General features: G+C 51.1%; 1 protein-coding gene across 5 annotated transcripts in view; it reads right to left on the bottom strand.

Moving 5' to 3' along the window:
• The window catches only part of B4GALNT3 (beta-1,4-N-acetyl-galactosaminyltransferase 3), a 103,394-nt gene that overhangs the window by 23,670 nt on the left and 54,631 nt on the right, over window positions 1-25,093 (bottom strand). For all 5 annotated transcript variants that reach the window (XR_001447853.3, XR_013400760.1, XM_001094974.5 and 2 more), the window contains exons 2-3: window positions 5,411-5,514; window positions 4,325-4,402 (exon numbers count right to left, since the gene is read on the bottom strand). Coding sequence is in view for 3 of the 5 variants with exons in the window: in XM_001094974.5 (XP_001094974.3) it covers window positions 4,325-4,402; window positions 5,411-5,514 (182 nt within the window). In the remaining 2 variants the exon portion in view is untranslated. The remainder of the gene's footprint in view (window positions 1-4,324; window positions 4,403-5,410; window positions 5,515-25,093) is intronic.

The following is a 25,093-nucleotide window of genomic DNA, read 5'->3' as shown; positions in this document are numbered from 1 at the left end:
GTCCTGAAGCTCGGATCTGACCGAGCCACTCTGCTGTTTGAAACCTCCGAAGCTTCCCAGAAGGCTTCAGAGCGGAGCCTCGCCCAGCACACGAGTCTGACCTACCTTTTCCGCCTCACCTCACACCACTCCCCGTCACACACCTTTGCTCCACCCACACCAAACCCCTGTCTTTGCCAAAATCGTCCTGCTGTTTCACTTCTCCATGCTTTTACAAATGCGATTTCCTGATTGGAAGGCCCATTCATTTCTTCCTTACGTGGCAAACTCCCGCTCATCCTTCAAAGTTCTTCTCAAACAGTTCTCTCTGAGGCCGGCTATGAACAGCTCCCTCCCGGGTGTTCCCTGCACATCCTAATTATTTAAATAACAAACACTTGGAGGAGCTAAGCCCAGAACAGTATGTTCCTCCATTCTATAAGCACTGAGTGTCTGCTCTGTACCCCTTCAAGATGAAAGACAGATGGTCCTCAAAGGAGGCAGACACGTAAACAAAAGGGTGTCACCTGCGCCAGGGGCTCTGGCAGAGGTATGAGGTTCAGAGGGGCACGAAGGCAGGAGCCGTCAGCCTCCTCCAGGAGCACTCGGAAGTGCCCCTCACAGGACGTGGGCTCTGACTGACCCTCTGCTTCCGCTCTACCCTCTGCTACTCAACCAGAGGCAAACTCGCAAGACCAAGCATACCTGACTAGTGGTTCAGTTTTAACTCACCGGGCAGTGGGGCCTCCCCCGGAGGAACACAGCAGGGTGATTAGGTCACCGGTTCCTGCACACCAGGAACTCCTATGTCCTGTTCAGAGTTTCGAGGACTCCATCTATTTTATTTTATTTTATATTTCATTTTATATTATTTTATTTTAATTTTTCATCGTCCCGTCCCGTCCCGTCCCATCCCGTCCCATCCCTTTATTTTTAAGGTCAGGGCCTCACTCCACTGCCCGGGCTGGAGTGCAGTGGCACAATCATGGCTCTCTGCAGCCTCAAACTCCTGGCCTCAAGCAATCCTTTCTCCTCAGTTGCCCAAGTAGCTGTAACTACAGGTGCACGGCACTACACCTGGCTAATTTTTTTATTTAGTAGAAATGGGGTCTCCCTATGTTGTCCAGGGTGGTCTCAAACTCCTGGCCTCAAGCGATCCTCTCGTCTTGGCCTCCCAAAGTGCTGGCATTACAGGTGTGAGCCACCACACCCAGCCTTGAATTGCACACTTTAAATGGGTGAAATGTACGGTATGTGAATTACAGTTCCATAAGCTGTTTTAAAAAAATAAATAAATAAATAAAAGGAAAGGCTGAGAACAGGAAGGAGCCTGTGTCACAGCTCTGTCCACAAAAGACAGACGTTGCCTTCTCAAAGCCTGTGTGAACAACCCATGAAAACTCTGATCTCACTTGCTTTGATCTGACTTTGTACTCACCAAATTTCTTTCTTGTAACTATTTTGGGTTTTGGGAGTGGCCTGGCTGGCAGACACAGCATTTTGGTGAATGGAGCAGTGTATTTACCAAAACATGAACAGACTGTCACTGGGGTTTGTTAATGAGTGTCTTGGGATCCGTGTCGGTGTGAGAAGTTTCGAAACAGTCACTCCATGAAGCCCAGGCCCCAAGTCAAACGTCTGAGGCCGCTGAGTCTCCAGAGTGACTTCTGGTCTCAGAGACCCTGGGCTGCCAGCCAAAGCCCGGGGCAGGGAAGCAGTGAAAGAGGAAGCCATTGTCATCTTCCTCATCTCCTGCCCTTGCTCACCTTTACAGCAGGGCCCTGCACTAACTCTGTGACCCTGAGCTGACCTCTCTGGGCCATTATCTGGAAGAGGGACATCAGAACAGCCTGACAGCTCCTGGACACCAGTAGATGCTCAATAAATGACCTGTATTATTAACCTGGGAACCTCCTGCTGGCCAAGGACGGGCAAGGGGATGGGAACAGAAGTCCCCACGATGTGGAGAGACTGCAAGGCTGGGCTGGAAGCCAGTTGGCACCATTATGCCGCTGTGTGACTGCTGTGTTGTTTGGCCTCTCCAGAGCCTTCCTTCCTTATTCTCCTCATTGATAAAATAAAAGGATTGGATCAGTGAATCCCTGAACATCCATGAAGACTGTAATGATGATTTTGTAAGCTATTTTTAATATTTAAAAATGGAAATCAGTCATTTGCCACCAAAAGGCCATACACACTTACTAAAATAGCCAATATTTCTTCTTTTTTTTTTGGGGGGGGATGGGGGTCTCACGCTGTCACTCAGGCTGGAGTGCAGTGGCACAATCTCGGCTCACTGTAGCCTTAACTGCCTACACTCAAGCAATCCTCCCACCTCAGCCCCCCCAAGTAGCTGGGACCACACGCGTGCATCACCACGGCTAGCTATTTTTTTTATTATTATTTGTAGAGACAAGGTCTCACCATGTTGCCCAGGCTGATCTGGAACTCCTGGGCTCAAGCAATCCTCCCACCTTGGCTTCCCAAAGTTCTAGGATTCCAGGCTTGAGCCACCAAGCCCAGCCCAATTTTGATCACTATTTACTATTTGTTCGCTGTTTTTGTTTTATTATATGTTTATATATATGTTCTCGATTAGCAAAAACAAGTGGAGAAATTAGTTATTCAGGCGGGCGGATCATGAGGTCAGGAGATCGAGACCATCCTGGCTAACACGGTGAAACCCCGTCTCTACTAAAACTACAAAAAAAATTAGCCGGGCGTGGTGGCGGCGCCTGTAGTCCCAGCTACTCGGGAGGCTGAGGCAGGAGAATGGCGTGAACCCGGAAGGCGGAGCTTGCAGCGAGCCGGCCGAGATGGCACCACTGCATCCAGCCTGGGCGACAAAGCAAGACTCTATCCCCCCCCAAAAAAACAACAAACAGAAAAAGGATCCGAGCTATCCTTAAAGGAGAGTAGGCTGGATCATCAGACCAAATGATCTGTAAGGCAAGTTCTTTTCAAAGTACTATCTCCAGGTAGGGCGGGGCATAATTACATAATTACCTGGTGATGTCATCTAGAGCAGGTGCCAGCATTGTACTCCATCCTCTCCCAGGGCTTTAAAAGGAGGCAGTTTCACCGTGTGGACAACTAACATCACATTCAGTACAATACCGCCTCCTTCACTCTTGCCCCAGAGCAAGTGGGCGGACTGGAAATGAAACCGCCCAGGCTGAAGAGCTCAGTCTATGAGGTGTGGATAAAGACAATACCAGCCAGCACCACCCAGCCAAGAAAAGTCACCTGGGTCCGCAGGGCCTCGAGACTGAAGACACTGGGTTCTAAACAAGTTGTAAAATAGGAAACTCAAATTTGAAATTTTCACCCCCAAAGTGCCGTGCTACTTGGAAATCTTGGCATAAGGATTTATTTACTCAAGGTGATCTCATGTATGTTAATTAACCTCCGAGCCTCAGTTTCTTCACCAAAAGAAAAAGAATCTGGGGCCAAGCCTGGTAGCTCACGCCTGTAATCTCAGCACTATGGGAGGCCAAGGCAGGAGGATCGCTTGAGGCCATGAGTTTGAGATCAGCCTGGGCAACATAGTGGGACCCTGTCTCTACAAAAAATAATTTAAAAAATTAGCCAGGCAATGGTGGTACACCCCTGTAGTCCTAGCTACTCCGGAGTTCAAGGTGCAGTGAACTACGATTGTGCCACTGTGATTGTACACTCCAGCCTGGGAAACAGAGCAAGACCCTGTCTCTAAAAAATAAAAAACGGGCCGGGCGCGGTGGCTCAAGCCTATAATCCCAGCACTTTGGGAGGCCGAGTCGGGCGGATCACGAGGTCAGGAGATCGAGACCATCCTGGCTAACATGGTGAAACCCCGTCTCTACTAAAAATACAAAAAATTAGCCGGGCGAGGTGGCGGCGCCTGTAGTCCCAGCTACTCGGGAGGCTGAGGCAGGAGAATGGCGGGAACCCGGGAGGCGGAGCTTGCAGTGAGCTGAGATCCGGCCACTGCACTCCAGCCTGGGCGAGAGAGCAAGACTCTGTCTCAAAAAAAAAAAAAAGAGAGAGAGAAATTGAATCAACCTGGAATGCTTGGAGTGAAAAATTTTCATGAAACCGCTAAGCTGGATGCAGTCATGCCCACCTGTAATCCCAGCTCATCAGGAGGCTGAAGCTGGAGGATTGCTTGAGCCCAGGAGTTTGAGACTAGCCTGGCCAACATAGTGAGACCCTTTCTCTAAAAACAATAGCAATGAAAAACTAACTACATAAATAATTTAAACACTTTTTAAATTCACTAGTAGAAAGTTTTCCGTGATCTCTGGAATTATCTGTAAAAACTATTTTTAGCTCTCTCAAAGAGCAGGTGCAGTAGAAATTCCCTTACCTCCGAGAGCCAGGGGACAGGCTTGTTCCACTTCAAGTAGCTGCTGTTACTGCTCCCACCTTGGTCCATTTCATGGTCCTAGTGGAAGAATGAAGAATGAACTTGGTAGGAATATTAGGATGAGAAACCGCGGGCAGGACAGGGTTCAGGCCCCTTGGAAGTGCCCGTGGGGAAGCAGAGGGCCAGGAGGCACAGTGCCTGCTCCCAGGGGTGTCGGCTCAGAGCATGCTGCCATCTGCCATTCACACCATGTCCCTGGGAATACGTCTCCGTAGTTTCATCAATGCACGCTCCTCAGGTTCCTTCACTTTTCTGAATTTTCTGTCTTCCTCATATGGGAAAAAAGTTTACCCTCATTAGGTCAGGACCTCTTGAGGGCAGGGACCTTGGCTCCCTCTTCCTCCTTATCCCCCAGCTCTCTAGATTTGGGTTCCAACAAGGGGGAGCCCCTCGGGGACACCCCCAAACCCTCCCTATCGTGCAGGTCCACAGGCTCAGTTTGGCTGTGGTCCAGCTCTGGGATACATGTCTGTTCCAGGCTCAGCCTTGGGGCTCCTGACTGAATTACACCCCAGTTTCTCTCATCTGCCTCCTTAGGGACCGTCGGCTCAAGAAACACTACAGGGAAATGTTTCACTACAAGTCTCTACATATCCCAGCTAAGGGCAGGGAGGGGTGTCCATCCACCTCGTCGCCTCTAATCTCAGCAGCAAGCACAGCACAGCCCAGCCCCCACCCGAGTGAGAGGCACCACATGCCACTGGTGATGGAGGTCACAGGCGCGGGGTGGTTCTGGCACGGGCAGACTGAACTAGGGCACAAGGGCAGACTCCAGAAAACCGGGCCAGTGGCAGCCCAGGCTGGAGGAGGCAAACCAGGCCAGTGGCAGCCCAGGCTGGAGGCGGCTGGACGGACATCGCTATGGCTCAGCTAGGAGGTCCCGAGGCCAGACTAGGATTCCGGGGGCTGTTTCTCTTCTGCCTCTCCTCCCAGAGTAGCGGGGGTTACCTTTAAGGCAGCTGGGCAGAGTACCTGAGGACCCTTGTTGAGGCCCCGGCAGGGACAGTGGACTGGCCGGCCACCTACCTCGAGGTTCGGCCTCTGGGGATGGTAGAACTGGAGGTGCGGATCCACAGCGGGAATGTTCCTGCTGGCCAGAGCCTTGGCCAGTTCTCTCCAGCTGCCGTATCCTGTGGAAAGGGAAGAGAGGAGCCCTCAGGTCAGTGCAATCTGGAAACCTCACACATCTAAAAGATTTGGAAGGTTAATGGAGGGATTCGTCTTCCCTTGTGCTTCTCACCTCTCTTCAGAGGGTGGGTGGGAAGAGGGCGGGGCTGGGGGCAGGAGATAGCTGCAGATTGGCCAAGGTCCAGAGGGCAGAGAGAGGAGATGAGCTTACATCCCATCAGCCGTCACCGCCTTCCAGAAACCAGAGAAGGAGCCAGTCCCGGTGAGCATGGACCACGGGACTCCCACTACCAGCTCGTTCTCCCCCGGTTGCCTCTGGAGGCCAATTTCTCCCAAGAGCTGCTGTGGAGAGATGGTTGCAGGCGGTACACTCTTCCCTTCCTGCTCGGCTCCTGTGCCCTGAGCCCAGGGAACAGCAGGGGTTACTAACGGGTGGGGAGCCCTTCCATTGATCACTGGGTTGCTGGATGGAGCCAGACCTGAGAGGCAGGAAGGGGTGGGCCTGGGATATGGTGTCTGTCAAACAAATTTATAAACCACTGGAGGTACAAGATTAGAGGCCCTGCGACTACTGGCGTCATCGGGAGGCTGCGTGGGGCTGATGCAGTCTGCCCTGAAGGCTCTGGGCCAGGTCGGCTTACACACATCTGGGAAGGCGAAAAGTCAAACCACGGCGAGAGGGAGGGAGGGAACAGGAAAGTGGGGGGTGCACACGCATTCACACCAAGTCAGGAGGCAAGGGCTGCACCAGGGTGAGGGCCGGGGAGCATCCGTCCGGCGGCTGGCCGCCGCTGACACTCCCAAAGGCTGGGACTCCCGTCTGAAAGGAGATTGCTGGGCTTTGAATAAGCAGAACCAAACTACTGTTAGTCACAAACCAGAACCACAGACCACTGAAAGCTAGAAGAGGCTTTCGAGATCACCTCGTCCTCTCTTTGAGTGAGGAAAATGGGACCCAGACTGGTCAAATGGCTGATCAAGGCTCACTCAGCAAGTAGTGGCAAGGCTGAGACGAGGACCCCAGTGTGCAGGTGGATTTCCACCGAGCCTCCCCTTTCCCTCCAACAGCTTCACCACGATGTCCCCAGGATGCTGTGGTGAGCACTGCTTGGAAGGAATTAGCCTGACAGTCCCTGACCCCTGGGAGCCAAGAGTCGACAGTAGGCAGGAGTGTCACAGGAACCCCTATGTGAGCACCAGCAGGGACACAGACAGCCACGCGGACATGGACACAGACAGCCACGCGGACACAGACCACAGACAGCCACGCGGACACAGACCACAGACAGCCACGTGGACACAGAACACAGACAGCCACGCGGACACAGACACAGACAGCCACGCGGACACAGAACACAGACAGCCACGCGGACACAGACCACAGACAGCCATGCGGACACAGACCACAGACAGCCACGCGGACACCACAGACAGCCACGCGGACACGGACACAGACAGCCACGCGGACACGGACACAGACAGCCACGCGGACACAGCCAGCCACGCGGACACAGACACAGCCAGCCACGCGGACACAGACACAGCCAGCCACGCGGACACAGAACACAGACAGCCACGCGGACACAGACACAGACAGCCACGCGGACACAGACACAGACAGCCACGCGGACACGGACACAGACAGCCACGCGGACACGGACACAGACAGCCACGCGGACACAGCCAGCCACGCGGACACAGACACAGCCAGCCACGCGGACACAGAACACAGACAGCCACGCGGACACAGACACAGACAGCCACGCGGACACGGACGCAGACAGCCACGCGGACACAGACACAGACAGCCACGCGGACACAGACACAGAGCACCGCCCACGAACACGGGCCTCACCGAAGGGGGCCACCCACGCTGCACACGAGTGTTTACGTAACAGGCCTGGGGAGGGGGTGGGAACGGGGGCCGCATGCTGGCAGGCAGGTGTGGGGTGAGAGTGCTTTTCTTACATGGTTATGCTTTGTGTGGGCCCTTTCGTGCTTGCTGAGTGTCTCACAGGCGTGATTGCATCTGAACCTTCTAAGAATCTCCCGAGAGGCCAGCTCCATCACCCCATTTTACGGATGGGGACAGAGCGCTCTGAGCGTAAAGTCACAGAGCTCGTTGTTCTGCAGCCAGGATTAGAACAGAGAGCTCCTCTGTCTCCCAGGCCCAGGTTTTCTCGTTCTGCCCACATTTTCTCCTGTGGGCACTTTCTGGCATAGACTTTGAGCAGTGCCGGTGCAGGGGCCTCCGCGGGGATCTGCCTTTGGGTTTCTGCAGATGTTAACCCTCCACTCAGGCTACGGTTACAGGGACTTCTGCAGCTTTGTCATCAAGGTTTCTCCTGTTTCCGGGCTGGTCCAGCTGTGGCAGGAAGAGGTCTGGCGAGTTCAGGGCAGGGGCGTGTTCTGGGGAAGCAGGATGCCGGGGCCACTGAAGTGATGTGAAAATACGAGGAGTGAGGGAGAAAGAGAAAGAACGCTCCCAGACTCTACCCGCCATTTCCGGATGAGCTCAGGAGAAAACTGCTTGTTCATCTGCTAATCCCAACCCAAACACATGAGCTAAAGCAAGAGCTCATCCCTTCCCAGCCCCGGGGAGCTGCTGGCTAGCAGTTGTGGGTTCAGGTGTGCCTGGGTGACATAGCAGTTGTGGGTTCAGGTGTGCCTGGGTGACATAGCAGTTGTGGGTTCAGGTGTGCCTGGGTGACATAGCAGTTGTGGGTTCAGGTGTGCCTGGGTGACATAGCAGTTGTGGGTTCAGGTGTGCCTGGGTGACATAGCAGTTGTGGGTTCAGGTGTGCCTGGGTGACATAGCAGTTGTAGGTTCAGGTGTGCCTGGGTGACACATGAGTTACACTGTGGGGAGGGGGAGGACGGGCCCTGCCTCGCTCCTGCATCTGAATGACTGGGTCATCTTCACTCTTATGACTAAAAGCTTCCTACTCAAGAGAAGCTTGTGGGGAAATACCCCCGAAATGCTGCCTGCCAGGTCAGTGGGAGTTACAGCGCGTCTCAGGTGCACGTTCCTTCTCCAAGGCAGCCTTCAGCTCAGCCAAAGTCCTTGACTGTTGGAAGTCACCCCGAGGGGAGATGACTCACCCTACAATCAACTAGCACTGTGGGTCTTCAGCTGCCTTTGTCCTGGCATCTGCTGGGGAGTGACAAAGACTCTCTCCTTGACCAAACCTTAGATGCTCCTCTGAGCACTCTCGTCTATGTGACCTCATCCTTGGGCCCTGTCCTGGGCCTGCCTAGTCCAGTTTCCAGCAAGAATTCTGCTAGGTCAGTTTAGCAGGACCCCCCACCCCGACATCTGACCAAGCTTCTCATCTCCCACCCTTGCCGTTAGCGAGCGTCCCATTAGGCCAGTTCAGCAAGAATCCCTCCATTCTTTTTTTTTTTTTTTTTTTTGAGACGGAGTCTGGCTCTGTCACCCAGGCTGGAGTGCAGTGGCCGGATCTCAGCTCACTGCAAGCTCCGCCTCCCGGGTTTACGCCATTCTCCTGCCTCAGCCTCCCGAGTAGCTGGGACTACAGGCGCCCGCCGCCTCGCCCGGCTAGTTCTTTGTATTTTTTTAGTAGAGACGGGGTTTCACCGTGTTCGCCAGGATGGTCTCAATCTCCTGACCTCGTGATCCACCCGCCTCGGCCTCCCAAAGTGCTGGGATTACAGGCTTGAGCCACCGCGCCCGGCCTGAATCCCTCCATTCTTGACGTCTCAGTCGCTTTCCAACCACTGACCCCTCCACTCCGCTGGCTGGCAGTGAATCCCCAGTCACTGCTGCTGTATTCAGAGCTGAGCTCCGTTCTGTCCTGAAGCCTCTCCCCCGTGTTGCAGCAGTACTACATAAAACCCGTCTTCACGACCGGTAACTAGTGTGCGGTTCTGTTTTCTCTTTAACAGAAGGTAAGAGGCGGCTCTCTCAGTGACCAAAGACAAATCCATTTAGGGAGGTGAGTGGATTCCAGGTAGGAAATTCGGTGAAGTTAAACCCAGTCAGGTCTTGCCCCTGGGTAACAGGTGGGTCTAGGTGGCTGTGAGATACCTAAAACTTGGGATAGTCAACGGCCCAACCCTCACTAATTTAAGGAGCAGGAAAATTCCTCTGCAGGCCTCATGATGTAGCAGGAAGACAAGCAAAGCCTTCTGAGTCAGAAAGATCTAATCGTGGCCTGGCGCGGTGGCTCATGCCTGGAATCCCAGCACTTTGGGAGGCCGAGGCATCAGGATCACTTGAGCCCAGGAGATTGAGACTAGCAACATATGGGCAACATAACAAGACCCTCCCTTTTTTAAAACAAAAATAAAATTTAAAAAAGGCCGGGCACGGTGGCTCAAGCCTATAATCCCAGCACTTTGGAAGGCCGAGACGGGCGGATCACGAGGTCAGGAGATCGAGACCATCCTGGCTAACACGGTGAAACCCCATCTCTACTAAAAAATACAAAAAACTAGCCGGGCGAGGTGGCGGCGCCTGTAGTCCCAGCTACTCAGGAGGCTGAGGCAGGAGAATGGCGGGAACCCAGGAGGCAGAGCTTGCAGTGAGCTGAGATCTGGCCACTGCACTCCAGCCTGGGCGACAGAGCGAGACTCTGTCTCAAAAAATAAATTAAATAAATAAATAAATAAATAAATAAAATAAAATAAATAAAATTAAAAAAAGATCTAATTGTATATCTACCACTCATAAACTGTGACTGCTTGAACAAGTAATTTAACTTCTCTGGCCCTGGTTTCTTCATCTGAATGGTGGAAATAAAAACACTTGCCCCACAGCGACTGCTATGGAGATTAAATTATGTGGGCCAGACCTAGCATGGGGTCTAGACCCAATAAACGTTTTCTTCCTAAAAATTTCCGAGTTTGAGGTTTTGGATTTAGGAGTCAGAAGATATGAGTTTCAACTGCTTTAAAAATATTCAATATTTCTCTGACTCTTTTCTCTCTATGCTTCTTTTTTTCTTATTTTTCTTTTTTTAAGAGACAGGATTACTCAGGCTGGAATGCAGTGGTACAATCATAGCTTACTGCAGCCTTGACCTCCTAAGCTCAAGTAATCCTCCCACCTCAGCCTCCTGAGTAGGAAGGACTACAGTGCATGCCACTATACTTGTTTAAAAAAAAATTTTAGAGATGGGGTCTTTTTATGTTGTCCAGGTTGGTCTTGAACTCCTGGATCAAGTGATCCTCCCACTTCAGGCTCCCAAAGTGCTGGTATTACAGGTGTGCGCCACTGCGCTCAGCTTTCTCCATGCTTATTGACCAGAGTAGTAAGCAGTGGGCCAGGAGTGGCAGCAGGGAAACAGGTAACACCCCCTCTTTGTTTCGCAGGGTTGCTCTTTGCCCCCCACCCTTCCTCATCCCCCACAAATATTCACTAAGTGCGTCTCAGGTGTCAGGAGCCGTGCTGTGCATTGGGGTATCTCCTCTTCCTGTATCCTTGCCTCTGTGTTAATCCTGCCGGTGAATAACCAGGCATTGCTTAGCCCCCCTGGGGGAACGTGGAGCTGAAAAATGTGCTGATTTAACTACTGACATTTGTCACTTGCCCTCTGGGAAGCGAACTCCTCCTGCTCCCGGCCAGACCTCTCCTCCCAGAGCGCCAGCTGCCAGGGCCTGTTTCTGCTACAACAGGTGACACATTTGTGCCAGGAGACAGACACCCCAATCTCAGGTGACAGATAAAGCACCACCGTGGGCCTCATATTCTGCCCTCACAAAGCTGGGCTATCAAATTCACCATCAGCCGGAGCTTTGCCAACATCCCTCCTCTGTGCAATGCAGACTCTTCAAAGGCCTGAAGATTACCATCTTTCTCGCTGGTAAAAATATGGCATGCATATATCCCTTTGTGCTTTTTGCTTTTTTCTAAGACTCTCGCAGACGTTATTTCATGAGCTCTTCTCAACCTCCCTGTTAGGTATCGTCATCTCCATTTTCGAGATGAAGAAACAGAAACAGAAAGGCAAAGTCATCAGCTCAAGGCCACACAGTGAACACGATAATCCATGTCAAGGATTTATTACCCAGAACATCATCAGCCTTTAACACACGGCAGCTTATTATTTGCGTTATTAGTCATGATGCTGCAGATCTGGAACTCACAATTATTTCTCCTGACGCCTGGTCTGATTCACACACAAGAGAAAGGGAGTCTGTCGCTGCCCAGGCTGGCATTGGTGTTACAGATTCTGTGCTGGGACTGCAGGCCTGAGCCTCCCAACTCCACTCCAGGGCTAAAACACTTCAAAGCACTTTCAACTTAGCAAGCAAAACATTCAGATTAAGTTCTCATGTTAATAAAGACCCGGGACCAACTAGCTGACCCACAACACACCAGAACCACGGCCCATGACGGGAAAATCTCCCCTGAGTCAGCCTAACACATAGCAATGCTCAAATTCCTACCAATGCCCAACAGGGCATTTTACAACATACGTGGCAAGAGGTATTGCTTTTGCTCCTAAGTAGTTGTGATAATGGCAATATTAATAGCAGCTAACCTTTACCGAGCACTTATTATACGCAAGGCACTACGCGAAGAGTTCGACTTCACTGCGTGAAGGTGCAGATAACGTGCGCATGTGCATACACGTCACTTCATGGTAAATGGCAAGGGAGCCCAACATATATCTCCAGAATCTGTTCGAATCGTCTGTGATCTACGCTGGGAGTAACATCATCGGCCCCAAACGAGTTGGGTTCACCTCACCCATCACTCCCACATCTTACTGCTTGCTCATGTGGAAATGAACTTTGCCACCTACAGATGTGACTGGGTGTAGACTGCTCAACCCGGTGGATGGCACAAGTCCATCACAAGGGGAGCAAAAGGGTTAACCCCAACCCCAGCTACAAGCAAGCGCTCCGTATCAGTAGGGAACCTGGAAGCAACTCATGAATGCCAACAGGAGAGGTGGAGCTGAGAGTAAGCCGGAAAAAGAGGTGGAAGCAGTGGGTGTGGGGGTAACACCTGCAGGCAGAGACGCAGAGAAGCCCTTCTGAAGCTCTGACTCCAGCCTTGGGGCAGGGATCCATTAGAAAGGGCTTGCTCCTGGGCAAGGGTATGCAAGAGGGTAAGGACTGGCCCTAGCAGGGCCCTAGGAAAGCGAGGGAGAAGGAGAGGCCTGGGAGGGCTGGTTCCACGTACACCACCACATGGAAGGACCCGAAGATCCAGGGTGAACGTAGATGACTGGCTTAGAAGCCCCAGGGTCTGTAGAGAGAACTGTCACCGGACACTCAAACTGGAATGAGAAAAGGTGATGAAATCCAGAGGAACTGAACAGAAACACAGCCCTTCGCCCACTAGTGAGCAGGAGGTTGTCAAGGGAATGGACAAGAGGCCATGACATCCAGGCACAGTTCCACAAAGCCAGGCACCAGCACTGAGTCCCGGGAGGGAAAAGCAGGGCCTGCGGCTCTGTCCTTGGAGAGCACGTGGGGCCAGTCACACGTCCTCAGCAGGGCGAAGCTGCTAGGGGTAGTAGCCAGCAGGGCAGGGCCTGAACCCCACCAGAAACCTCAAGTGGCGCAGAGAGTGAGGGGCGAAGCCAGGGGCCTGTCACCTGGGAGGGAGTCTCTAAGGCAAACCCAACGCTCCAATGGCAGAGTCCGGGTGTGTGGCTAAACCTATCCTTTCTAGTCCATGATGCCCCAGGGAACCTGATGCAAGAAAAATTATTAGTAATCCAACAGTAATAGCTAGCGCTGAGATATTAGGCATTTATGTAAACATACATAGGCCTGTTATGTTTATAGTAAATGAAACATTGGGTGTTTTATTTCATATAATAAACCTCCCTGGGTGCAGTGGCTCACACCTGTATTCTCAGCCACTCAGGAGGCTGAGGTGGGAGGATGGCCTGAGCCCGGGAGTTCAGGCTGTAGTGCGTTAGGACCGTACCTGTGAATTGCCACTGCACTCCAGCCTGGGCAACATAGTGAGACCCTGTCTCTAAAAACATTTAAAAATTAAAAATTAATAGAATAAACCTACAGGAAAGGAAGACTTAGAGGTTAAAATTCTTGCTAAAAGTCACATAGGCCGTAGGTGACCAAGCCAATATTTGAACCCAGGACAAAAGCCTGGGTACTAAATTCCACTACTCTCTATGGAATGTGCTTGAGAATTTGTGCCTGCCTCCACTATCACCCTCATTATCACCTGGTGTCAGGTACCACCGAGTCACCAGCTACCCCTGTTCCCCATCCCCTCTCCAGTGACCTCCTCCTCACCCACACACCCACACTTCACACACACACACACCCCCACCCCAGACCATTTTCTTATATTCTCTCTCATTTGGCCACTAACATCTCTCCATATAAGCCCCCCAAATGCAAGGGAGAGTGTGGAGACCCAACTCCATTGTCCCATAGTCCCAAAACAGCTGGAGAATTGGACACGAGCGCATTTGAGCATGGGCCTGCTCCCCTCTTCCCGCTTCCAAGCTCTTCCTTCTCAACGTAAGCCACCCAGCTGTGTGTCTGCAAGCAGACGCTGCCCTGGCCCCATCTCACGCGCCCTCGCAGCACAGGTGTGCACAGGGGTGGGGCAAGTGAGGAGCAGCAGAAAGGTGGACTCCTAAGGCCTCCCAGCTCCTCTAGACGAGCAGATGGATATGGGTGGGGCCATGATAAGCCTCTTCTCCACCCTCCCCTGAGCCTGCTGATGCTCACAGCCAGGGCCAGAAACCTGAAGAACAGCCAGCTGTGCCTTCCCCCGGCTTCCTGCCAAGCTGGCACCTGAGCTACTGAAATGGCTGTGGCTGCAGGCAGGCTGAGGTGTGCAAGCTACGGGCACAAGGGACTATACCTACTGCCCCACTGGGTGCCACCTAAGGGGGTCCAAGAGAGGGTATCTGAGCCCACACCAGGTGTTTGCCTGGGTATTTCTGCCCTGCTGTCAGTGCTTCCTGTTCACCCAAACGTCCCTGCTTGGCCCAAACATCCACACTGAAGTACAAAACCAGCCGGGTGTGGTGGCTCACACCTGTAATCCCAGCACTTTGGGAGGCGGAGGGTGAAAGATTGCTCGAGCTCTAGAGTTCGAGACCAGCCTGGACAACATGACAAAACCTCGTTTCTTAAAAAAACAAAACAAGGCCAGACACAGTGGCTCACGCTTGTAATCCCAGCACTTTGGGAGGCCAAGGCAGGTGGATCACCTGAGGTCAGGAGTTCGAGACCAGCCTGACCAACATGGAGAAACCCCGTCACTACTAAAAAAAAAATACAAAATTAGCTGGGCTTGGTGGTGTGTGCCTGTAGTCCCAGCTATTCGGGAAGCTGAGGCAGGAGAATCACTTGAACCCGGGAGGTGGAGGTTGCGGTGAGCTGAAATCACGCCATTGCACTCCAGCCTGGGCAAAAAGAGCAAAAACTCTGTCTAAACAACAACAACAACAAACTAGCTGGGCATGATGGCACGCACCTGTGTTCCCAGCTACTCGGGAGGCTGAGGTGGGAGGATCCAGCCCAGGAGGTAGAGGCTGCAGTGAGCCACAAGTGTACAACTGCACTCCAGCCTGGGTGACAGAGGGAGATTCTATCTCAAAAACAAACAAACAAACAACAAAAACACAAAGTCTAAAACCAAGGGGGCAGATGAGAGGAGGTAGGAAGAGGGGGCAGACGCCCTTTCTATTCCACTGCCGCTGCTCTGGGAATGTGGAGTCCGTCTGGACCCCGCCCGGCTCAGTAAATAGCCATTCCCCAGGCCGTGAATTTGATCAGAAGAGGCCACAGAAGGTTTGACCAGGCCATGGGATCACCTCTAAGATATCGTCATCATCATCATCATCATCATTACAAAAAAATAAAACTAACACCTACAACATTTAAGGGCCCATTTAGCAGTAAGTGCTGTGACAATCACAGCCACAAACACAGTCCTGTGAAGGGGAATTCTGACTTAAGACCCTTAATAAAATGGGATGATTTAGGAAAATCTAGAAGTAATAGAGTCAGGGACTTCTAAGACCGGCCGAAGCCCATGGACCTAGCGAAGGCCCACAGAGGCGTTTCCAGGGTCCCTCAGATCAGTCCTGACTTTTCTGAACCCGTCAGGCTGGTCTTTTCCGATCTTCTTTCTGCCCTGGGAGAGGACGAGCTTCTGCATGCAGAGGGAAGATGGGGGGCAATCCTCTTCCTTCCTGGAGTCTTTCAAAGAGGACGTGCAGGGGTGGTCAGGAGTAAGCGATCAGCAGGCTGAGAAAGAATGAGCTAATGAGTCAACCAACCACCAGCAGGCATTTACTGAGCACCTGCTGTGTGCGGTGCTTAGTCCCACCAGCAGGCATTTACTGAGCACCTGCTGTGTGCGGTGCTTAGTCCCACCAGCAGGCATTTACTGAGCACCTGCTGTGTGCTGTGCTTAGTCCCACCAGCAGGCATTTACTGAGCACCTGCTGTGTGCTGTGCTTAGTCCCACCAGCAGGCATTTACTGAGCACCTGCTGTGTGCTGTGCTTAGTCCCACCAGCAGGCATTTACTGAGCACCTGCTGTGTGCGGTGCTTAGTCCCACCAGCAGGCATTTACTGAGCACCTGCTGTGTGCGGTGCTTAGTCCCACCAGCAGGCATTTACTGAGCACCTGCTGTGTGCGGTGCTTAGTCCCACCAGCAGGCATTTACTGAGCACCTGCTGTGTGCTGTGCTTAGTCCTCTGCTAACCACTGTGATAACAGAAAAGTGCCAACGGAGACATTCAGCTGCACCCTTCCCTAGGTGCAGTTAGGACGGACGTCCACGGACCTGTGGATGTGCCCTGGCACACTTACTCATGCCCACAGGCAGGGCACACACAAGCCAGTTCTGCATTATGCAAACAAGCAGACCTCATTAGACGTCAGGGCTAACTGGATGCTAATGACATGATGCCGCTCATTACGTTTCCATTTCTTAGGCCTGCAGGAACCTGGGGCAGAACGTTCTGCAAACAGTTTCCGGGACTGGGAAACTGGTCTTCAATGTCCTAAAGAGTCCGGGAAAAGCAACGGAGATGTAGGAAAACCCTGACTCTGTAAGACGGTGATGGAGAAGTCTCAGCAGAAACATCTTCAGAACTCACCTCACGTTTACCACTGAACATGGAAGCTCTGAACGGTTTGGGGCCACAGTGGGACAGTAGCCCAGTAGCTGGTCAAAAGCCTGTGCTCTTCCTCCTGTTCCTTTCCAGGTGAAAGGAGGGAGGTGCTTTCCATAGTTGGAGGCCTACAGGGACACACGCGTTATAGAAACAAAGAGAAGGAACCAGCATGAAAAAACTGACGATTGGAAAAAGAGTGGGAGAGGAGAAGAATGTAGTCAGGAATGTGGCTTTGAAAAGAAGAAAAGATCACGAGGTCAGGAGATCGAGACCATCCTGGCGAACACGGTGAAACCCCATCTCTACTAAAAAATACAAAAAACTAGCCGGGTGCGGTGACGGCGGCTGTAGTCCCAGCTACTCGGGAGGCTGAGGCAGGAGAATGGCGTAAACCCGGGAGGCGGAGCTTGCAGTGAGCCGAGATCCGGCCACTGCACTCCAGCCTGGGCGACAGAGCGAGACGCCATCTCAAAAAAAAAAAAAAAAAAAGAAAAGAAGAAAAGAGAGCATCACCTCACCAGCAACCGAGAGACATGGGGAACAGTTGATGATAACTGTGTTATTGGCTGGGCATAGTGGTTCACATCTGTAATCCCAGCACTTTGGGGGGTTGAGGTGGGCGGATGACCTGAGGTCAGGAGTTGGAGACCAGCCTGACCAACATGGTGAAACCCCGTCTCTACTAAAAATACAAAAATTAGCCAGGCATGGTGGCATGTGCCTGTAATCCCTGCTACTCAGGAGGCTGAGGCAGGAGAATCGCTTGAACCCAGGAGGTGGAGGTTGCAGTGAGCCAAGATCGCACCACTGCACTCCAGCCTGGGCAACAGAGCGAGACACCATCTCAACAACAACAACAATCAATCAATCAGTCAAATTGTGTTATTTATGAAGAGGTTAGACTTGTAGGCTGACTACAGTAAGATGCCAAAAGGGACCTGGGTGGGAAACAATACTGTTTACAAAACCCTCCTCTATACATTAACCCACTTAACCCACCACCAAGTTTAACAGAGGATAGTGGCAGGTTTAACACAACGAGTTTAACCCACCACATGCATTTAACAGAGGATAAACACAACAGCTAGCGAATGTGCATTTGCCCAGGGCAGTCATCATGCTAAGCACTTGACATAAATGGTCTTGTTTAATCTTCATAACAATCCTTTAGATAGGTATTAATATTATTCCCATTTTACAGATGAGAAAACTGAGGTCCTGACTGGTAAGGATGGTGCATACCTGCCCAAGAACTCACAACATCTAGATAATAGAGCTGAGATTTAACTCGTTCGTTTTCTTTTCTTTCTTTCTTTTTTTTTTTTTTTAACATCTCTTAACAAGTATCTTACACAGACCCTTTTGTTTGTTGAATACAAAAGCAATGGAATCCGAGGAAAGCAGAAAGAGGTATGGCCCTGAGGCCAAAAAAGTTTTCCAGGCCCACACAGGGACTGGGTTTGGGACCAGCAGCCAGGAGCCACAGCCACCCCGCCCTCTCCCCACCTGATGGCTCCTTTTGGAAAACACACTGTGATTAAGCCCTTTCTCTTTTCTGCATCAGGCTTGAAAACAAAAAAGGTACGTTATCTGATCTGGAGGGCTGCCAGCTGCTGGTATGCGGGGTCTGACGATTATAACTTGCCAAAGTCAAACTGAGGTTGTTGTAACCTGTCCTTGGTAGCAATAAGTGGGACGGGGAAGGCAAGTATGACAGTAACTTTGTTCTCCAAGAAAGGAATATGGGGATCTGCTTTCCTCCTCCCCATGAAACGTCATTTTAATGGGACTTCAGGTTAGCCCACCGCGGGGTGGAGGAGTGCGTTGTATATTGTTTTGTCAACCATCCCACCACGGATCGGTCGGTCTATCGGATGTGTGATTTTTTGTTTTTGTTTTTGTTTTTGAGACGGAGTCTCACACTGTGGCCTGGGCGAGAGTGCACTGGCAAGATCTCAGCTCACTTCAACCTCCACCTCCCAGATTCAAGCAATTCTCCTGCCTCAGTCTCCCGAATAGCTGGGATTACAGGCGCCTGCCACCACCCTCAGCTAATTTTTTGTATTTTTAGTAGAAACGGGGTTTCACTATTTGGCCAGACTGGTCTCGAACTCCTGACCTCGTAAGCCGCCTGTCTTGGCCTCCCAAAGTGTTGGGATGACAGGCGTGAGCCACTGCGTCCAGCCTCTATCCGATGTTTTCCATCAGAGCTGATTCATCTTCTTATTCTTATTTTTATCCCAGTGCCATAAATCATTTCCATTTTGGGGATGGAGACAGAGAGACCTGCAGAAAAGTTAACTGATTTGTTCAATGTCAAAGCGAAGCCTGTGCTAAGGACCGGACTGGAGACGAGGCCGTTGATCCCCGGCCCAGGACTTTGTGCACCACAGCACAGCACCCGCCGGAGCTGCTGGAGTTAAGTGAGCTGCAGGCAGAGCGTTCCCGGGGAGGACGCCGGCTGAACCTAACCTAGGCAGGGGCTGAAAATCAGCACCATGCAGAGGCAAAAACCAGGTCTTGTTTGTTACCAGATTCTCACTGTATAAATGAGTTAAAATCAGTGGTTTCAACACATCCCCGCTTCAGAAAAGGATTAAATTGCCTGGGCCTTTATATTCTCATTATATAAACCAGGCATTTGATGCACGTGGAGTGAACGAACGAACGAAGGAAGGACAAGGAGGGTTGAGAGGCCTGGCGTACTGATCATGCTAGAACCGATTAGGCATCGTGACCGATTAGGTCACGATTCTGGGCTAGGGACCGAATGAAGTGACAGACACTGGCCCTGACATTGAGAAATTAACAACCAGCTGAAGGCTGTCCCAGCACCCTGTGGACACTCACAATGGCACACATGTCAAAGGCACAGCCCAAAGGTGCTTCGAAGGAAGTGCTTTCTTTAGGGAATGCTTTCTCTCTTTTTTAAATTTAATTTTTAGGGGGAGTGTGTATTTAGTAAAATACCTACAACATAAAAGTTACCATTTATTTATTTATTTTTTTTGAAACAGTCTCCCTCTGTCACCCAGCTGCAGTGCAGAGTACAGTGGTGTGATCTCGGCTCACTGCAGCCTTGACCTCCCAGGTTCAAGCAATCATCCCAGCCCAGCTCCTAGATAGCTGGGACCACAGGCGCGTGCCACCATGCCTGGCTAATTTTTTTTTTTTTTTTTTTTTTTGGTAGAGACGGGGGGTTTCTCTGTTGCCCAGGCTGGTCTTGAACTCCTAGGCTCAAGTGATCCTGCCTTCTTGGCCTCTCAAAGTGCTGAGATTACAGACGTGAGCCAACATGCCTGGCCCATTTTAACCATTTTAAAGTGTACAGTTTAATGGCATTAAGAACGTTCACACTGCCGTGCAACCGTCACCACCATCCACCTCCAGAACCTCCCCATCTTGCCGAACTGAAACTCTGTTCCCGTTAAGCACTAAGTGCCACTTTCCCTCCCCCCAGCGCCCGGCAACCACCACTCTACCTTCTGTCTCTCTGAATTTGATTCCTCACAGGATTTGACCTCACAGAAGTGGAATCAGACAACATTTTTCCCTTTGTGTCTGGCTTTTCTCACTTCACATGTTCGCAAGGTTCGCCCATGTTGTGGCACGTGTCGGAATTTCCTTCCTTTTTTAAGGCTGAATATCCCATTGTATGGATAGACCACATTTCGGTTATCCATTCATCTGTCATATACACTTGGGCTGTTTCCACCTCCTGCTATTGTGGCAAATGCTGCTGTGAACATGAGCGTGCAAATATCTCTCAGAGCCCCTGCTTTCCATGCTGTTGGAAGGCATGTTTTTTTTTTTTGAGACGGAGTCTCGCTCTGTCGCCCAGGCTGGAGTGCAGTGGCCGGATCTCAGCTCACTGCAAGCTCCGCCTCCCGGGTTCACACCATTCTCCTGCCTCAGCCTCCCCAGTAGCTGGGACTACAGGCGCCCGCCACCTCGCCCGGCTAGTTTTTTTGTATCTTTTAGTAGAGACGGGGTTTCACCATGTTAGCCAGGATGGTCTCGATCTCCTGACCTCGTGATCCGCCCGTCTCGGCCTCCCAAAGTGCTGGGATTACAGGCGTGAGCCACCGTGCCCGGCCCAGCACGTTTTTTTAAACTGCACACAAGTAGCAGGTGCTGCAGGCCAAGGGAGGCCAGGCTGCTCTCTTCTTTGGTGGCAAAGCCCATGTTCGATGGAGAAAAGCAGAAAGTCCGGGAAACCTTGGGTGGAAAGAGGAGGAATGGCAGGTGAGTCGAGTCAGGTTGGGGCAATCCCAGCCAACAAGTTTAAAAAAAAAAAAAAAAGAACTTCTGAGTGAGCCTGGATTAGGGCTCTCCCCAGGGACAGGGAGGTCCTAGTCCACTAGCCTGTGTGGAAGTCAGCAGTTCCAACACATCCTAGCTTCAGAGAGAGGCTAAGTTACCTGCTCCCGTGGAAGCTCCAGCTCAGTGCCGACAGAGGTCTGCACACTGTTGGTTGCCTGTCCTCAGTAAGGCCGGTACAGGAACTTAGAGCGAGCATGTAGAATTAATGCAATTTGACACTGCGGCAACATCAACGTGTGATGGTGGAATCATCTCGATGCACATGTATTTTGGATGTTTTGAACCCCTGTGGTGAGTCTCATGTTGTGCAAGCCGCATACCGGGATTGTGCAGCAGGACCATGTCGCTCAGTGACGGACCAGAAACTGCAAACAAGGCGGGAAAAACTGGTTCTTCACAGTAGTTTCTTCCAGTGAGCATCACGGGCCTGCCTCCCCGCCCTCTCTTCCTTCCTAACTCAGGACAAGAGTAATTCTGGGAAAGACCACAGAGTAGAATCACAGAATCAAAGACAGAACCACACCACAGGCCCCGGAAGGGCCAGGAACCACAGCAGTGATGAGGATCTCCGCAGTTACCCAGTGACCCGGCTCCAGACACCTCGGTGTGTCTCCCCTTAGGATTCACATTCCCAGGACAGTCTAAGTGACTTTAAGACGTAAATTCCTGGGAAAGAGGGTCTCAGTGACCCCAGGATTCAAATCCCCAGACGTCCCATGGTGGTGGAGGGTCGGCCACATCAGCAGGAGTGATGACGAGAGCCCTGCTGGTAGAAGGACCACACGTCCTTCTAACTCCATTAGAATCGTGGGTGGGGAGCGGGCGATTTTCTGAATCTTCCCTGTGAAAACAGCCTAACTCTGAATAACTGATTGTTACTCCTAAACCAGGGGTGCGACTTCTCTGAGAGTCATTACGTGTTTAATGCAAACGCACATCAAATGCAGCTGAAGGTATCAAAGATACAAACATATGGAGTTAGTTTTCCAATACTGGAGAAACTTTGCAGGACACGTGGAAGATGGAAGAGCTGACTATTCAGAATGTCCCCTGGAAAAGTGGGTTCCCGCACAGGCAGACAATGCACAAGTATTTCTCGGAAAGTTAAGATAAAACAGTCATCTGTCAGAGCCTTTGAAAGCGACACTCCAATTCATATAGACACATTGGAGACGGGAGTCTCGCTCTGTCACCCAGGCTAGAGCACAGTGGCACAATCTTGGCTCAGTACAACCTCCGCCTCCCGGGTTCAAGAGATTCTCCTCCCTCAGGAGAATCTCCTACCCTCCTGAGTAGCTGGGATTACAGGCAGGTGCCACCACGCCCGGCTAATTTTTGTATTTTTAGTAGAGACAGGGTTTCACCATGCTGGCGAGGCTGGTCTCGAACTCCTGATCTCAGGTGATCCGCCTGTCTTGGCCTCCCAAAGTGCTGGGATTGCAGGCATGAACCACTGAGCCTAGCCTCCAATTCATTTTTAACTATAGTTTTTTTAAAAAAGAAAATTTAAGAACTGTTGCTGTCTAGAGAAGCTGAGAGATCATCATTGCAAGCTCTAACATTCGACATGTTAGTAAACTGAAGCTTTGAAGACGGAGACCATTGTCTGAGGTAACAAAGCAAGTCAGAGGCAGAACCAGGACTAGAGCCCAGGTCTCCACTCTCTGGTCTGAGAATCTTCAGCTCAGACCACACATCCAGTCTCTAACGTGTGGGGCTGTTCTCGGTTTTGAGCCTGATGAGGACGCACAGCGGTGTCAGGAGTGGTAGTAAAGCATTTAATAGTTTGGAATCCTAAAACTGAACACAGCCCCTCTTGGGGAAACAGTCCAAGTCTAAAGAGGCAGCCTGGAGAACAAGCTTCTCTGAGAATCCGAGACCCTACAAGCTTAAGTCCAGACTAATTATAAATCTAGAATCATTTTTTCTTTCTTTGAGATAGCGTCTTGCTCTGTCACCAAGCCTGGAGGCAATCACGGCTCACTGCAGCTTCTAACTCCTGGGCTCAAGCGATCCTCCCACCTTAGCCTCCTGAGTAGCTGGTACTACAGGCATAAGCCACCACGCCCAGGTAATTTTTATTTTATTTTATTTTTTGTAGAGATGGGGTCTTGCTATGTTACCCAGCTCGGTCTTGAACTCCTGGCCTCAAGCGATCCTCCCATCTTGGTCCCTCTAAGTGTTGGGACTACACATGTAAGCCATCCCGCCCAGCCTAGAATCTTTTATCATATAAAGCAAGCTTTTGAGCTCTTCAGAAGCATAAGCCACGTAACACTCACCTCTGAGCCCTCCTTTGGCTTTAGCCTAAAAACTCTTCCTGTGCACTCACAACGGTGCATTCTTGGCTAACTGGGGTATAAGAGGCCTAGCTTTCGGCCTGTCTTGGCTTTGGACACGCCTTCCTCACTAAGCTTAATCATTTCCAGCTAGTGACTTAAAGGACAGGCGCGGGACTCTCCCTGACACTTGAACACTTGGAGGCCAGTGCAGGGTTATTAATTGGCCTGATTTCAATATTGTTGTGCCTCAGGGAAGAGGGAGGTCTGAGGAGAGGCAGAGAGATGGGAGAACCGTCCATGAGTGGGGCAGTTGGAACACACACCACATTTATTAAGTTCACCATCTTCTTTGGGTGCAGTCTGTGGCACCCCAAAATAATTACAACAGTAACGTCACAGATCACAGATTACCACACCAGATGAAATAGTAATGAAAACATCAGAAGTATTGTAAGTATCACCAAATGTGACAGACATGGAGCAAGCGCACACGGCTGGAAACACGGCGCTGATAGACTTGGGGCGCGCACGGCTGGAAACACGGCGCTGGGAGACTTGGGGCGCGCACGTTGGAAACACGGCGCTGGGAGACTTGGGGCGCGCACGGCTGGAAACACGGCGCTGGGAGACTTGGTGCACACACGGCTGCCATGACCTTCCATCTGTAAACAAAGCAGCATCTGTGAAGGGCATAAAGCAAAGCATGATAAAATGACGCGTGTACCACTCCGTGATCTCTCGTAACACGCTACACGGAGGGAGAAAACACCTACTCTGTGTGCACGGACAACTACTTTTTTAAATAAACGAGCAAATGCAAGTATACTTGAGAAGAGAGAGGAGTGGAGACTCACTGGCTGGAAAGCAAGCTAGGAGGGAGCCCCCACAGGCACGTCGTCGATGTTATTTATGTTTTCTTTTGACCTCTACAAATAAGAATCTGTTCCCTGGACTGCAGTGTCATTGTTGAAATATCTACTTTAGTTCAGGTACTATTAGTCACAATCTCATAAGGTAATTTCTACTGATCCACTCTTACCTTTCAGCAATGCAATGAGACGTCGACCCTTATGACGGCTGATTAAACTACCGAGCAGGGTTTTTACATCCCGTACAGCTCTATGTCTATAGAGAAAAGTATAGCAATAGAAAAGTGAGAACCTTACTAAATCAACTGGTTATTCGATGTGTTAGTGACCATATTTTCTGAACTCAAAATCAGGATATGTGATCTGGCTATCGCAACAGAATGTGTGAAATAGTTCATCTCTCCTGGAAAACCAGGCCGGTTACACTGTTTGACACCGTTATCAGTTTCAAAGACCTCTATTGTCCTTAGTCTCTCACATTCACTAAAATCACTGGTCAGAGGACCAGACGGGACTGCTCCACACAACTCTATCTAACCCATGTACAGCTGGGTCAACAGACATGTTGCTAAAGACACATGGATAGCTTTAGAGGATAAAAGTTTACTCCAAGGCCGGGCGCGGTGGCTCAAGCCTGTAATCCCAGCACTTTGGGAGGCCGAGACGGGCGGATCACGAGGTCAGGAGATCAAGACCATCCTGGCGAACACGGTGAAACCCCGTCTCTACTAAAAAATACAAAAAACTAGCCGGGCGAGGTGGCGGCACCTGTAGTCCCAGCTACTCGGGAGGCTGAGGCAGGAGAATGGCGGGAACCCGGGAGGCGGAGCTTGCAGTGAGCTGAGATCCGGCCACTGCACTCCAGCCTGGGCGACACAGCGAGACTCCGTCTCAAACAAAAAAAAAACAAAAATCAAACAAACAAAAAAAAAGTTTACTCCAAAACCCCATATCCCATGTCGTGTCTTGCCCCTAACCCCCAGCAATTTCTCCCACCGCTCCCTTTTCCCCGA

This window comes from Macaca mulatta, chromosome 11, assembly GCF_049350105.2.
Source record: "Macaca mulatta isolate MMU2019108-1 chromosome 11, T2T-MMU8v2.0, whole genome shotgun sequence".
Taxonomy (NCBI): Eukaryota; Metazoa; Chordata; class Mammalia; order Primates; family Cercopithecidae; genus Macaca; species Macaca mulatta.
The sequence above is the reverse complement of the archived record's forward strand: the minus strand, read 5'-3'. Positions and strand labels throughout refer to the sequence as shown.